At 45.9% G+C, this 16,811-nt stretch overlaps 1 protein-coding gene and 1 pseudogene across 1 annotated transcript in view; both read right to left on the reverse strand.

The window, feature by feature from the left end:
* The window catches only part of DUSP27 (dual specificity phosphatase 27, atypical), a 34,107-nt gene extending 17,539 nt beyond the window's left edge, over positions 1–16,568 (reverse strand). Inside the window, exons 1-2 of the mRNA XM_029229938.1 lie at positions 16,539–16,568; positions 15,814–15,939 (exon numbers count right to left, since the gene is read on the reverse strand). Coding sequence (XP_029085771.1) covers positions 15,814–15,923 — 110 coding nt within the window. The 5' untranslated portion in view covers positions 15,924–15,939; positions 16,539–16,568. The remainder of the gene's footprint in view (positions 1–15,813; positions 15,940–16,538) is intronic.
* On the reverse strand, positions 8,628–10,691 carry LOC114899328 (annotated as a pseudogene).
* Positions 16,569–16,811: the final 243 nt, after the last annotated feature.

Raw genomic sequence — 16,811 nt, forward strand, 5'->3', positions numbered from 1 at the left:
GTGTACACAAGTTCTATAAAGGTACAGCTTAGGTAGTCTTATTTATCCCTGTACCTCCAACATATGGAAGGTGAGTAACCAGGCAGGTTTTGATGACTGAGTGAAATGTGAGTGGACAGATGGGTATATGGATGAACAGATAGATGGCTGGATGAATGGACAGAATTCTAGGTACCAGGCAATGTGTCCACATATCACCTTGGGGATCAAACTTGATGGTCTCCAAGGCCCTGCAGTCTCTGGCCCCTTTCTACTCTCCAGCCTCAGCTTGCACTGGCTTCCCTCGGGCTCACTCCTTTCCAGTATACTGGTCTTCTTTGGCTTCCCATCCCCACCAAGTTTCCTTTTGCCCAGGCACTTTGCAGAAGTCCATTTCCGCTGCCTGGATGGTCAGTCCTCCTCTGCCTCACTGATCATTCAGATCTTAGTTCAATCATCATTTCTTTAGGGAAGTCTTCCCTGATCTCCACCTCTCATTGCACCATACACCTTTCCATTTTTTTTTTTTTTTTTTTGTGGTACGCAGGCCTCTCACTGCTGTGGCCTCTCCCGTTGCGGAGCACAGGTTCCGGACACGCAGGCTCAGCGTCCATGGCTCACGGGCCCAGCCGCTCCGTGGCATGTGGGATCCTCCCGGACCGGGGCACGAACCCGCGTTCCCTGCATCGGCAGGCGGACTCTCAGCCACTGCGCCACCAGGGAAGCCCCATACACCTTTCCTTTATGGCACTTCTATTCGATGTAACTTTACATTTGTTTATGAAATAATTTGATAAATTCTGTTTCCTATGCAAGACTATACCCTCTATGAGGCAGAAACCACACCTTCTTTATTAGACTCATTAAACCACATCTGTGGCAAAATAGTCTTAGGACTTTTAGGGTATTTTGTGAGCTGTTGGGTTCCCAGAACCTAGCTTAATGTCTGCTTAATAGATATTTTCTGATTCACTGACTGAATTTGTCCTCAGTACAGTACCACATTTAAGGGAATGTGGCAGGTACACTAATTACAGCACAACGGTATTTATCAAGTATTTGCTACTGGCTCATCATCTTACTGGGCTGCTAGTAGCAAACCCAGGAGCAAATCCAGGGTCCTGGCTATGTTCTGTCCATGCTCACTCTCTACCCTCCTGAGGCAAAGATGTATACAATCTCGGAGGCCTATATTGGCAATTAGGAATTTTTTCCTATGGGAGCCCCACATCTTTGACACTCCTCGAATAGTAGTCTATGTCCATTTCCCTTGAATCTGAGTGGTCTCTGTGACTGCTCTCACACAACAGAATATGATGGGAGTGACACAGCCAGTGTCTGAACCTGAGCCTTAAGGGCAGCTCCCTGCTTCTGGCTCTCAGTGTTCTCTCTTCGGAAGCCCTAAGCTGCCATATTAGAAGTCAGACGACACCAACCACCCCAAGGCCACCAAGCTGGAAAGGCTTTTGGTCAACACTCCCTGCCAAGCTCCCAGCCAACAGTCAGCCATGGGGGTGAGCCTCTTAGAGTGTCATCCTTCACCCCTTGGGCCACTCCAGCTGACACCACGTGAAACACAGACAAGCTGCCCCGTCCTGTCCAAATTCCTACCTATAAAAAGGGGAGCAAAATAAAATTATAGTCTTAAGTCATTACGTTTTGGGGTAATTTGTTATGCAGCAGTAGATGACAGCAGCAACACTATTCCAAGTGAATTCTGAGCAAATGCTAAGGCACTCTTCTCCCTGATAGTAATACAGAACCTAGTAAATAATCAGTGACAGACCTCAATTTGTTGCAATTGGGAGGTAACAACAAAATAATACCAATATGAATGTAAGTCCCGACAATAGTGTCGGGATAGTGTCAGACCCTGGGGATGTTCTGGGCCCAGGATTCAGGGCAGTCTCGGCTTTAAAATATCAACATTTCATAACACTAGAATCAGAGCCTGAAATTTTATATAAATGTGAGCCATATTTCCATTTCAACAATATTTATTAAGGGAGTTTTATTCTTTGATTTATTAATAATTAATATTATTTATACTATCTTTAATAAAAATAATTATTTTGTTTCTTAAGGGTCATTTAAAAATGAGGTTTGGCAGGGGGAATCAAAACAAAACCCTGAAAGGGTAATTAACCAAGAACTCTCATGTAACTATGGGGATGATATGGGCTTCCTCCGGGCATGGCCCCTCACTTCTCGCAGAGGTCAGTTTTCTTTGTTCCTCTGCAGGCCTCCAGGGCTCTCCCCTGGAGGAAGTTACAGGCACAGACTGAAGAGAGATACAGAAGTCCTCACCTGTCAGGTGTACAGAAAGACCCGAGCCAGAAATCAGCAGATGGTGTCCCCTGGGGTCCCCACCTGGTTCTGTCTTTCTGCGAGCCTTTGATCCTGCCATTTTCCCCAAACAGCATCGACTTCAGATTGTGTGGATTTGGTTTCACATGACAAATACCGGGAACTGATAACCTGTCCTGAATATACCTAAACTCTGAGGCTGTAAGTTTGATAGGGGAGAATATGAAATTAAAATCTGAAAATAAAAATGGTGGGGAAACATCCTTCCTCCTTGTTGGTGGTAAAGACTGAACACCAGCTCATGGGTCAGTGAATCTGAGAAATCACATATGAAGACCACCCAGTACACTTTTGAGAAGTTGGAGGCTTTCATTCTTTTTTTTTTTTTTTCTTTTCTTTTTTGCGGTATGTGGGCCTCTCACTGTTGTGGCCTCTCCCGTTGCGGAGCACAGGCTCCGGACGCGCAGGCTCAACGGCCATGGCTCATGGGCCCAGCCGCTCCGCGGCATGTGGGATCTTCCCGGACCGGGGCACAAACCCGTGGCCCCTGCATCGGCAGGCGGACTCCCAACCACTGTGCCACCAGGGAAGCCCGAGGAGGAGGTTTTAAGATTGAGCAAAGAGGGTGGGTTAAGATCATATGCCCTCCCCAATCCCACACTGCATCTGTTTTGGCTGCTGATGCAAAAATGCGAGCAACAGTAAACTCAGCTCAGCATCCTCCAGTGTTGAAGGTAGGAAGTAAATTCTGAGCGCTTTTATGAGTTAACCCGTTATGAGAGGAGGAGATGTAAACCTGATAGTCCTAAGACTGTTTTGCCAGAGACATGGTTTACTGAGTCTAATATAGAAGGTGTGGGGATAGGACCTGAAAGGACCCGAGTGGACAGCAATGTCCCAGCGGCATTGAGAAACTGCTCTTGTTTTCCACCGAGAAGCAGGATTGCAGAGAAAGAGAGGAGGCAGGAGGGTAAGATCTGGACAAGTGGGCCTGTTTATATTTGCAAGGTCAGTGAGACAGTGGCCCTAGAGGTTTTGATTTATGACCGTGTCTGTGCTTCCACCCGCATGCCTGAGATGGCGTGTGATGACACACCGTGACTGGAAAGCAGAAAGGACTGGCTGTTCAAAAAGACCAGCAGGGAAAGAAAGGCTCTAGGATCGATATATACCTCATCATAGGATCATGAAGCAGCAGCTAAAAAGCCTTGAGGGTGAATTGAAGAGAAACAATAAAGCAGAGTTTGATGGACTTCCTAACCAGGAGCAGAGACAGGGGCAGCTTTCTTTAAACCTGTGTTTTTCAGAATTGCAGACTGTGACCCATTAGCGTATCATAAAATCAATGGGTCGCGCCTAGCATCTGGCAAAAAAAAAAAAAAAAAGAAAAAAAAATAGAATAGAGAATAGCACCATCCATTGTAAAGATAGGTATAATTTTGTGAAACATTTTAAAAATTTACACATACCTATATGCGTATGCTCTGAGTAAATGGTATGTCCCACTGTGAACTACCGTTGGCAAAGTTTGAAATCCAGTTCTTTAAACCAGTTGCCAGGTGGTCAAGACCCAGAATGGAGTGGAATTGGGGTCCTTCAACCCAGCCCCCCTGACAGCCAATCACTTCCTTTCAATGAGTCCCTTGGAAATGAAATGGAGGCAGAGGCCCAGGAGGGGGTGTCTTTCTTGATTTGGCTTTTGCAAAAAAGGAACAGGTTTCTGAGCTTCAGTAAAAGTGACCACACAGGCAAAGTTCAGCCTCCAAGGAAGGAGAGAAGTCAGTTAAGCAAATCGATTTTTAGCAAGCTGCTTCCAGCAGGCTCCATGAAAGAGCTAAGGCAGAAAAATTTTCACGGAAAAAGAAATATAAAAGAGAAAGGGTGTGTGGGAGGAGCCATTTTCCAAGGACATACAGTGAGGACACACAGACCTGACACTACATGCCCGCATCTCCTGCCCCACTGCCACCATCAGGCACGCAGACCTCGTGAGAAGAAAGGCAAGCAGAGCACAGCTAAGGATCTTTGCTGAAGGTGGAAGGGAAAATGCTATCAAGAGAGGTGGCCTCCCCAGATCACCAAGGCGTTCTAAAACACTGCAGAGGCTTGAAAAGTTCAGATCTGAAGCCAGAGCAAGAAATGGATTTTTGACTTGGAAAAAATTAAAGGAAAACAGAAAAACATTCTTCACACCAGAAAAAGAGAAGATAAAGAAGTCTGATCCTTTATTTGGAGAGGAAGAGAAAACCGGTCATAGCTGAGGAGGAAGAGAAGAGGCAGAGGTAGGTTTCAGACCAGCTGCATGGGAGGGCTTGGGGGGCAGAGGCTTCCTATCAGGGAGGGAGGCCTGTCTGGAGGCTGGTTTGTATCACAAGCACACTGACACTTTAAACTGTGCTCATCTGGGTTACTGGGGAGGTCTGATGGAGGTTAAGTTGCCCCACTGGATAGGGGGTTTTACACTTTAATGTTAACTCATGAATTACCTCGGGAAATTTGCCTCCCTGGGAGACGGATGAATCTCTAGCTGCAGGTGTTCCTCCAGAGAGAGTGACTCACAGCAGCTAGGTTTGAATTTAAGGTGTTTGAGATCTGTGCCTAAGTCAGGCAAAAATGAAGACTTGACACCGCTATCCACTGTCTACACCCCTTTCTCAGGTCCTTAATTCACCCTAGGATGAGATTTACAGATGACGCTGGAAATGTTAAGACTCCCTGCCAGGACAGCAAACACACTTCATCCCCTGACTAACTCTGGTTGATTGGCAGTGGCTGTTTGTAGCACTGGGTGGACTTTTGCAAGGCCCTATCCTGGTTCCACAGAAAAGAATACAGTTATATTGCCCCAGGGCTGGGTCTAAAGTTATAGTGAGTTGAATGGTGGCCCTGCCAAAGATATGTCTCCCAGAACCTGTGAATGCAAGCTTATTTGGAATAAGGATATTTCCAGATGTAATTAAGTCAAGGACATTGAGAAGAGATAATCGTGGATAGACCATAAATCCAGTGCCAAGTGTGACTTCAGGAAGACACAAGAGGGAGGGAGACACAAGAGGGAGGAGATATGGGAACGTATGTATGTGTATGGCTGGTTCACTTTGTTATAAAGCAGAAGCTAACACACCATTGTAAAGCAATTATACTCCAATAAAGATGTTAAAAAAAAAAAAAAAGGCACGAGGAAAGAGAGAAGAGATGGCCACATGAAGACAGAGGCAGAGGTTGGTGTTACGCCGTCACAAGCCAAGAAACTCCCAGAGCCAATAGAAGCTGAGACACAAGGACAGAGTCTTCCCTGGAGCCTTTGGAGGGAGGGCGTCCCTGCCAACACCTGGATCTCAGACTTCTGGCCTCCAAAACTGCGAGAGAATATATGTCTATTGTTTTTAAGCCACTCAATTTGTGCTAATTTGCTACCGTAGCCCTAAGAAGCTAGCACTGAGAGTCTGCTGGTGGGATATTTGCTGACTCAGTGCATAATTCAATTTTTAAAAGGCTCAAGCCTTTAGCTAAAGAGATAAAACAAGAAGGATGGAATTTCCTGTATTCCTCCCTGTATTAAGTACAGGGAGGACTGTTCAGACTTGGGTAATGATCAGTTGCTCAGAATACAGTATTTGCTTGTGGCAGAATTAGAGAAACATGATGATTGAACTACAGTGTGTGGGACTCTGGTGAAATAAAAATTTCTTGATGAATTACCAAAAAAAAATCGTTGTCAAATATCTTTCTCTGGAAGGAAAAGGGGAGAGAGTCACCATTTATTAAATACCTACTATGCCTATATATATGTTATATTATAATAATGTATGTTATATTTTTATGTAATATATATTATAAATAATATATGTTATCTTACATTGTTTTATTTCTACTACTGGGTAAAACTGGTATTCCAATTTTATGACTAACTTATGTAAGCTCTCATGGCTAGTAAGTGGGAGAGCAGAGCTGACCTTAATTTTGGCCTCAATTACACCATTTACATTCTTCCCACGTCACATCACCATACTGCCTCCTAGAAGAGAGTTATATTTCTCTTTTCATACCTTTAAAAAACCCCACAGCTTTATTTGAGGTATAATTGTTATACATGCAGCACATTTTTAAAATATGCAGATTGGTAAGGTTTGACATAAGCATCCACCTGTGAAACCATCACCACAATCAAGATTGTGATAGCCATCATCCCCCCAGAGTTGCCTCATGTCCCTTTGTGAGACCTCCCTCTACCCACTCCCTGCCTTGTACTCCTTAGTACAACCGCTGATCTGCTTTCTGTCACTACAGAGATTCATTTGCATTTTCTAGAATTTTCTGTAAATTGAATCATATGTACTCTTTTTTGTCTGACTGCTTTCACTGAGTGTAATTATTTTGAGATTCATCCATGTTGTTGTATGAATCAATAATTCATTCCTTTTTACTGCTGAATAATATTCCAGTGAGTAAATACACCACAGTATATTTATCCATTCACTTGTTGATGGACATTTGGGTTGTTTCAGGCTACTACAAATAAAGCTGCTATGAACATTCATGTACAAGTCTTTATATGGACATAGGCTTTAATTTCTCTCGGGTAAATACCTAGGAGTAGAATGACTGAATCATATAGATATAGGTGTGTGTTTAGGGAGCTGTATGTTTAACTATTAAAGAAACTAACAGTTTATAAAATGGTTGTACGATTTTACATTCCCACCAGCAGTGGGATTGTTCCAAGTACTCCACATTCTCACTAATGTTCGATATGGTCAGTCTTTTTAATTTTACATATTCTAATAAGTATGTATGTCATGGTACCTCAAGGTGGTTTTCATTTGCATTTCCCTAATGACAAAGACTTTTGAGCATCTTTTCATGTGTTTATTTGCCTTCCATGTATCTTCTTTGGTGAAGTATCTGTTCAAATCTTTTGTCCATTTTTTTTTTTTTTTTTTTTGCAGTACACAGGCCTCTCACTGTTGTGGCCTCTCCCGTTGCGGAGCACAGGCTCCGGACGTGCAGGCTCAGCGGCCATGGCTCTCGGGCCCAGCCGCTCCACGGCATGTGGGATCCTCCTGGACTGGGGCACGAACCCACGTCCCCTGCATCGGCAGGCGGACTCTCAACCACTGCGCCACCAGGGAAACCCCGAGATTTTTTTTTTTAAATGTATATTTTGGATACGAATTCTTTATCAGATATGTGATTTGCGATTTTTTTTCTCCCAGCCTGTGGGTTATCTTTTCATTTTTAAAGATACTGTAGACTCAATCATCTGGGCTGGCTTAAGCCTGGTTCTGTGTAATGCAGTGGGATTGATTAGTTGATGACTCAAAAGTCAATGCAACTGTTTATACCTCAGATTTTATGATGATAATTGCAGGAAGGGATAGTCCATGAAGTGTTACTGTGTGTTTGCCTTCCTTAAAAATTTCTGAAAAGGACTAGCCAATTTGGGATCAGCTTCTAAAAACAAGTTGCTAAGGAGTATACTGTACACAAACCGAGAAGGACATGAAAACCGATAGGATTCAGGAAGAGTCACTGGGAACCCAGAGAAAATTTGATCTGTATGTGGGACCATGCTTTTAGGGAGCTCAGCATGTAAGTGGGGCTTTCAGCTTGAGCCTGTTTTTGTCTAGGAAGGGGACTGGCAGCTGGAAGGGCTAAGGACTGAATGCTGTTAGAAAGTCTCTATTAATAAATGCTTTCATTCTTTGGCAGGCTCACTTTACATGCAACTCTGACACCAGCAGAATTGGTCTTCCCTGCAGTGACCCGCCTTCCACCTTCACAGCCAGCTCTCACTCACTGAGTGCCCTCCCCAACCAATAATCTGAGCAGCTCAATCACATCGAAGTGATAGGCACTTAATAAAATGCCTATTCCCTAGGGCAGTATTCAAATCATATACCAGACTTTATTTATCTAGCCTACTGTTAATTGGACAGTTTATCATGTTGTTTAAACATTCTATATTCTTTTTTTTTTTTTTTAAGAGGGGGCAAAGTGTCATCTGCTGTAGAAGCAAAAGACAAGACAAAGGCATACAGACCCCAGGGAAATGCCCAGTTTCCACACTACTATGGGAGAGATCATCCAGCACAGGCCCTGGCCCTAGGTTCTTTGTTCTAGCCACCCCCTATTTCTCTGGTATTGTCAGAAGACAAGATTCAGTTCCCGGGTGCTGGTAGAAGAGAGAGAGGTTCCAGAGCTTCCTGTAAGTACTGAGTGAACAATCTGAGCTTAAAACTTTCCCTTTTTTAAATATTTAAAAATAAATCAAACTCCATCCTGTGCTGTACACAGCCCTTTTGACTCCCTGACATTGATTTGAGGAAAGAGAAGGGGTGTCAGCGCTGGAAGGGCCTCGTCACTTTCTCCCGCCATTTCGGTTTGGCTTCTCCCTTGGGTACTGTGCTGTTGGGCTTGGAGGCTGCAGTGGCCCCAGGGCCCGGCTGAGGAGCTGCAAAGAAGTTCCCTTTGGACATCTGGCCTGGGGATACTTGAAAGATCCAGCTCAAGAAATCCAGAAGGTCAGCAGGAGGGGCATCTGGGGTAGCTCCCTGCCTCCCACTGGTGCCTGGCATCCGTGAACCAAATGAGATGTGATAGGGGACTCTGCGGGTGTCTGGGGAGATTCCCACACGCTGGCATCCAGCCCACTCTGTGATGTCATACACGTTTCCATCCATCAGCGCAAAGTAGGTGATCTTGAGGCCCAACATGCCCAAAAGCCTCCTTCCTCAGCAGGATGCAGCCTGTTACACTCGGCACAGTATCTGGCACTCTCAGGTTCCTGGTCCATTTCAAACTCCTATGCTTTCCCTGGCAACGGCTGCACATCATAGTATTCATTGCTTCTTTGAGGTCATCCTGCAGCTTGGACAGAAACTCATTCACTGACCGGCTCAGCTCATTCTCTGCCATTCGCCTCATCTCATATTCCTTCCATCTTTCAGGGTTGCTGACAATGTCCCAAGCTGCCCGCAAAACCTTGACGGCCTCCTCAGCCCGGGGATGATTATTTTCGTCAGGATGAACCATCACTGCCGGCTGCCTATAGGCCTTCTTCAGTTCAACATCTGATGCTGTGGCTTCAACCCCCAACACATGAAAAGGGTTTAGCTCATCCTCAGGAAGCCCAGCCATGGTCAACAGTCGAGCCACTTCCTCTTCAGGCTGGCAGTAGTGACCACTAGCTACAGGAGCATTCTCCTGCCTGTTGGTCCTCTGCTTGACCCAAGGCAACTCCAGCCAACCCCACTGAACTATACTTACCAGCTGCTGTCACGGCCTGCTCTCTCTCAGCAGAATCAGGCTCCACTGCCAGGTGGGAGAAGCCAGCCAAGAGAAGAGGCTTTACCCCTCCAGCCTAACTGGTCACTCGGTCCTACCAGAAACCGCCAGCCCTACTGTAGACAGCCCAACAAAAGGGCCAAAGCACCCAGTAGCCTAAGAAAATGGGTGAATAGCGCTGCCCCATAGGAAAACCCTTGGCTCAGAAACTGGAACATCACCTGGGCCCCACCCCCCAGCCGCCCTGCCCAGACTCCCACCCAGACCCAAAATAGGTCCAGATCACTGCCTTTCAGCTGCCTGCATGCATAGATGAGATGGCCACAAGTTCCCACATACTCCCCCACTAATACCAGCAGTTTGATCGGCCACCAGAAGCCTGCCTGTCCAAGCTGACGCAGTTCCTCTGCCCCCCATAATTCCAGTCCTCTGCGCTTATCTGTCCGACTCTGTTTCCGACCCAGCCGATGTCGACCAGGGGATCTGGGATCTCTGCGTCCACCCTCCCGAGTATCCTCCTTGGCTAGAACGCGGTGCCGTTGTCTCCGGGGTGCAGGTTTCTTTCCACTGGGCACACGTGAAAAATCACTGGGAAACTTAAGAGGTTCCTCTTCCAGCTCTTCGTCTTCCCCCAAAGCTGGAGAGGTACAATGCTGGCAAAAGTTGCTAGAAGAGCTATCTCCTCCCTCAGAGTAAGGCCCTTCAGGGATTCCAGGGGTTCCCTGGCAGTTACAAGCAGGTAGAATGGAAAGAAAAGAAGGGTTCCCATCCTCCTGGTACCCAGCCTCATTCTCTCTTGAGAGTTCCTGGTCCACTTCTGACTCTTCTGAAGATGCCTCACTCTGATCAGGGTCCTCTCCATCCCTAGGGGGTCCTGGACCCCTTGGAGGGCCATGGGTTGGATCTGACCAGTGGGCTGGATTTGGGAGCTGTGTGTACTTAGGACTAGAGTGCGCTGTGAGGCAGCGGGTACCATTAGGGGCAGGCCCAGCCGAGTCCCTGAGTCCTGAGAATGAAAGTATTTCAGGGTCCACAGAGGGTCCTAAAGTCCTGAGGGAGGCACCACCACCATGGTGGGCTCCACACAACCCTCCTTCTCCGGAGTGCTTCTGGGCCATGACCCCAGGGCTTCCTGAGGATTTTAGGTCACAGCTATCATGGTAAGTTCTGATGCCGGAGAGCGGTGGTAACTCCTCTCCCCTCGAGCAGCTGGGCCGAGGGCCAGGGGGGGCTACAAGAGCAGCTCCCCCGGCTCCGCCTCCCGTTCACTCTCTCTAAACATTCTATATTCTTAATGACTGTTAGCTGCTAAAACATTCTAGTATTAGTACTTCTCTTCTGGTGCACATATGTACTTACTTCTGTTAGGTATGTATCAGGAGTGAGCCTGCTGGGTCATAGGACAAGCATGTGTTTAGATACTATGAAATAGTAAATGGTTATACTAATTTACACTCTTACCATCAATGAACAGGAGAGTCCTGATTGTTTCACATCCTCGTTAATGTTTGCTCTTGTTGGTCTTTAAATTTTAGGCAGTCTCACGAGTATGGAGTAGTATTGAACTGTGGTAAATAGCATTAGTATCAAATAATAGTATAGTATCAAATTAAATAGTATTTAATTGAATTTCTGCTATCCATATATTTCAATATATCCCATCCAGCTTGCTCTCTTTAGGGTGTCACCTTGATACTTCTCCAATAGAGTGGTGGAGCAGCTTGTGCTGCTTCCTTTTGAACTTCTGTGGTCCTTCATGTGACTTCTAAAGCTAGGTCATGAAAATCAATCCACTTCCGTCCTGCTCTCTTGGATGCAAACTCTTGGAATTTCTATTGTATATTTTTGTTTTTAGTGATTTCTGGCTTAATTCTGCAAAGGTCAGAAAACACTTTTTGTATGATTTCAAGCATTAAAAATTTGTTGATATATGTATGGCCCAGCGCATGATCTTTTTGGTAAAAATTCCAAGTACACGTGATAAGAATCTATATCCTGCAGTTGCTGGGTACATGTTCTATAAATGCCAATTAGGTTAATTTTGTTCATTGTTTTGTCCACGTATCTTATATTCTTGATGATTTTTTTTTTTGCCTCATTTTATCAGTTGCTGAGGTTATGTTTTTAAAAATGTACATTTGGGCTTCCCTGGTGGCGCAGTAGTTGAGAGTCCGCCTGCCGATGCAGGGGACACGGGTTCGTGCTCCGGTCTGGGAAGATCCCACATGCCGCGGAGCGGCTGGGCCCGTGAGCCATGGCCGCTGAGCCTGCGCGTCCGGAGCCTGTGCTCCACAACGGGAGAGGCCACAACGGTGAGGGGCCCGCGTACCGCAAAAAAATAAATAAATAAATGTACATTTGACTAAGATTGTGAATTCTAATTTTTTCTTCAGTTCTGTCAATTTTCTCCTTTACGTGTTTTGAGGCTACTTTATCAGATCATAGAAATTTAAAATGAATATATCTATTATATGGTGAATTGAACCTTAAGTTATTAGGAAACATCCCTCTTTGTCCCCAGTAATGCTTACCCTAAAGTTTTCTTTGTCTTATATCAATAAATCACTTCACTGGCTTGCTTTCCGTTAGTGTTTGAGATTATGGCGGCTGATACTTTCCAAAGTTGGCCACAATGTATCCCATCCCACGTGCTCTCTTTACTCTGTGACCTTGATACTCCTTCAGTGGAATGGTGGAGACTATGTTGCCTCCTTTTGAACCTTTGTGGTCCTTCTGTGACTTCTGAGGCTGGATCATGAAAATCAATGCACTTCTGTCCTGTTTTCTTGGAATTTAGCTCCCAGGCTCTGAGAAAGCCCACACTGGCCCACACAGAGAGATCATATGGAAAGACCATGTTACGTGTTCAGGCCAATTGCCTAGCTGAGGTCCTGACGCGAAGTGCCAAATATATGAGGATACCTCTATGACACCAGTCCCCAGCTGCTGAGTCACCCCCAGTCTCCAAGTCTTTCCAGCTGAGGCCCCAGACATCTTGAAGCAAACAAGCCACAGTACTGTACCTTGTCCAGGTTCCAGATTGTGAACATAATACAATGGTTGTTTTATGCCACTAAGTTTTGAAGTTATGAGTAATAGTAACCAGAACAGTGTAGTATAAGTTTTCTATCCTTTGTTAACCTTTGTACATCTTTAGTTTTAAGGTGTACCTCTTGCAAAAAGTGTGTAGGCTTGTAAAAAAAATTGACAATTTTTTTCTTTTAATTGCAATATTAAGTCTATTTATGCTTAATGTAATTACTTATATATTTGGGTTTAAATCTTCCAACCTTCTATTTTCTTATTATTTGTTATTCTTTTCCTATATTATTTTTTTCTCTCCTCTCTTGACTTCTTTTGGATTGATTATATACTGTATTATTGCATCCTCCCCTCATTAGCTGGTTGGCTGCACATTCTACATAACTTTTAACAATTATACTAGAAATTACAAATGCATCCTGAACTTCCCTCTCTAACGTAAAGTTTCAGATAATCTCTCAAGATAGCTGTCATTAAGCTGAGAGTGGAACATGTAGACAAGAAAGCAAAGAAATAAATTAGGATTGAAGATTATATCTATGGGAAAGAACTATGGGTGTGGTTTCTGGCACATGGAGTTGTCTGGTCTCTGTAGATCAGAAACCAATTAAGTTTTTGAAGAGATCACATTTTCCAAGAAACCATGAGACTTAAAAAGCCTTTAAAAAAAAAAAAAGGCCTTTGGTGGTATAAACCTTAAAACAGCCCTTGGACCCCCAAGTTTCCATAAGCAGGACAAGTCTGTAAAAGCTATACAGCCTTCAAGGAAGACACCCTCTCCAACCTCGCTTCAGATGTGGCTGTGGAGAATAACAGACAAGGAAAAAGCCTCAGGGGATGAAGCTGGAAGCCCCAGAGAACAGCAGACAAAGGAATTCCACCCCAAGGGCCACATCAAAGTCACAGCTAGGAGGTCTCCCCACTTCCGGGGCAAAGACGCTCAACAGCCTCATTAATTATATGGGCCGATGGCTGCTGTATCTCCCACTCCTCCTTTGATCCTATGGGAGTTTTGTTTTTGTTTTTGTTTGTTTCTTTGCAGTCATCCTGGTCAGACCAAGAGGAGCTGCATTCAGCCCTGTGAGGGAGGAGGCATACCCTCCAGAGAACCTAGCCTTTGAACTTTGCAGAAGTTGGTAAATGGGATTTGGGGCTGTCTCCCTGGGGAGGCAATAAGCGTGCTCTATGAGTGGCATTAAAGGAAACATGAATATTAACTGCCTAAAGGGGTTACTGGGGCTGCGACCCCTGTGTGTTAACAAACCCACTTCTTTTCCCTGGGCTCAGGGACCTCATTTCCCGTCCTCGCTTACAAGAAAGCATGGCCTTGCTGCGGTCCAGCCAATGGAATACGAGCGGAAGCAAAATGGCCGTTTTCAGGCCTGGCCCATAAAATCCTCCCGAGAGATTCTTCGTGCACTTCCCCATTTTGTCTTGGTGCTGACGAACACAGTGACTTTAGAAGTCGGGCCTTAAAATGGAGGATCTACAAGCTAGAAGGAGCCTCAGTTCCTGAATCACTGCTCAGGTACCTGTTCTGAAATGTATTTGAGTGAGAAAGAAATGTCCATTTGCTATTGCAGCTGGAGTTACCCTAACTACTACGCGAAGCCATTGCCTACCCTGACTGACCACGCACTACCTCTGCCTTGTCTGGGAGTGTAGAGAGGGAAGGGCTACATTTTAAATTTCTCAATCCGGGGCTTCCCTGGTGGCGCAGTGGTTGAGAGTCCGCCTGCCGATGCAGGGGACACGGGTTCGAGCCCTGGTCCGGGAGGATCCCACATGCCGCGGAGCGGCTGGGCCCGTGAGTCATGGCCGCTGAGCCTGTGTATCCGGAGCCTGTGCTCCACAACGGGAGAGGCCACAACAGTGAGAGGCCCGCGTACCAAAAGGAAAAGAAAAAAAAAGATTTAAATCTCTCAATCCTAACAGTTTTTCTAAGTAGAACATAAGGCTCAATTTTAAAGTAAAAGTCCCCAAGCTTCATTTGGACAAAGTGCCTTGGCCTCTGGGTGATGAGCAGCCTTTGCTCCCATTTCACTCCAAAGGGGAAGCCTGTTTGAGTCCTGAGAAACAGGAGCCAGCAAGACCCCAGGAGACATGAGGAAAAGGAAAGTCAAGCAGAATCAGAGCTACTCTGATGTAACCTTACCTTGAGATATTCTGAGTCTTTGCTTCTCTTTTTCTAGGTAAGGAGGCATAGACTCAAGAATTAAAGTGGTTCTTCACATAAATTTGGTGACAGAGCTAAGATTAGAAGTCAGATCCCCTACTATTATTTATGGCAGAAGAAAAAGCATAGGCACATACACTACTGCTTTAGCAGGCAATGAAGCATTTCTTTGATGCCTTAGGATTTTTCTTAAAATTTTACACAAATTTTTCATTCTACGTCATCATATATCCTCAATGATTTTATGTAAAAGAAACTTTAAAATTACTTGTCACAGAATAAAAAAGACCCTCCAGGAAGATGCATGTGGTCATCTACCCCTGGGCACACTGCCACTTACCCCCAGGCACACACAAATCCCAGTTTGAAAGACACGGCTTGATCACAGATACAAAATTATCTTAGTACTACGATCTGATGTCCTAGGGTCCTCTTCCTGTCCTGATGCGTTCTCTTATCTGTGATCTATGGTCTACCCTTCCCTGGTGGTCCAGTGGTTAAGACTCCGTGCATGGGTTCGATCCCTGGTTGGGGAACTAAGGACCCACATGCCGCAAACAAACAAACAAAAAACAGAAAAAATAAAGCAACTATGATCTGTGGTCTACCATCCCCATTTCCAACCTCAGTCCTAGGAACTCAAGCACTATCATCCAGGGAGAACTGCCAGACTCCTACTCATCCTTTGAGGTTCAAGTCCAGCATCACCTCCTCCAGGAAGCCTCCTATGACAATTCCAAGCCCGGGTGCTCCTTTCCCTGCCCGCCCCCACTCACCCCCACCCCACCACTAGACCCTAGGCATGCTAATCCTAGCACTTACCATGCCATGTTACAGTGTGTTTGTGTGCATGTTTGCTTCCTCCAGAAAGTATGACACATAAAAAGTACTCAACAATGTTTGCTGAATGAGTGAATTTAAGGTGGTGGCTGCAGGCTCCCTGGGGCCCACTTGTCATCATGCTCCCTAGCCCACTCCTGCCATGGTTGGAGGGATGCAGAACTCAGCAAGTGCACACTTACTGGCTGGGGGAGGGGCTCCGGAGGTACCGAGCCTGCACGGCTCTCATATTGGCTTCATCCTCTTCACTTGGGACTACCTGCTCCTCTTCTGGGTCCCCACTTGTTGCCATGACAGCCTGTCAGCCCCTGTAGGTTTGGCATGAAAAGGGCAGTTAGAAAACCTGATTCTGGAGGTTTTGTTGGGGGAAAGGGTGTGTCAGTGATGTCACCTCAGTGGAACTAGGAATGGGAAAGTCACCACATGTTAATAGCCTGGTGGGGAGATCACCCATGAGGAAAACCCAGTCAGACTTGATCCAGCTACTGTTATCAGGACACCCAGATGCACACCCCGGCCGTGTAAACAGCCCACCTTGGAGTCGCAAGATTTAAGAAGTGACAACTTGGCTCCTTCCACAGATGCCAGTGAGAAAGCAGTGAGGGGAACCAGAAATTTGCCTCTCTCTCCCTCTCTCTCTCTCTCTCTCTCATACACACACACACACACACACACACACACATCTTTTGTCTTTACCGGGAAGATGCCTTCTTCAGCGTCTCTAACCAAGGCCACAGGAGCCACTACCTTTGGCTCAGGCGCCATCCCACAGCCTGTTAAGGAACACGAGATCCCCCAGGACCTGGTGCCAGACATGGCTGGGCCCTGACACTCAGGGCAGAGCTGCTGCCCCTTTGTTTGCAAGTCCTGGGCTCACAGGACAAAATGAAGGGAGAAGCACACTCACCGCTGATCTGCCTGTATCTCCACAGCAAGGGGCAGCCACCCAAGGGCTGAGAGACCCAGACGAAATGGCCAGAAGCTCCGACCAGTGAGAGGGACCGACCTCCCCTCTCCCGTGTTCCTTCTCTGAGGGGCAGGACAGCTGTTCACAGGAAACCCTAGCCAGCTTCTAAATTTAGCTTCTGGTCCCACAGCCTGGCAGATCTCTGGGAGGAAGGAATGCAGGCTCAGGACCCAGACCCGAAAGCAGGCCCCACTTAACTCTTTCCCTCCTGTC

This window comes from Monodon monoceros, unplaced genomic scaffold (genome assembly GCF_005190385.1).
Source record: "Monodon monoceros isolate NGI ecotype Baffin Bay Population unplaced genomic scaffold, NGI_Narwhal_1 Super_Scaffold_18, whole genome shotgun sequence".
Classification (NCBI taxonomy): domain Eukaryota; kingdom Metazoa; phylum Chordata; class Mammalia; order Artiodactyla; family Monodontidae; genus Monodon; species Monodon monoceros.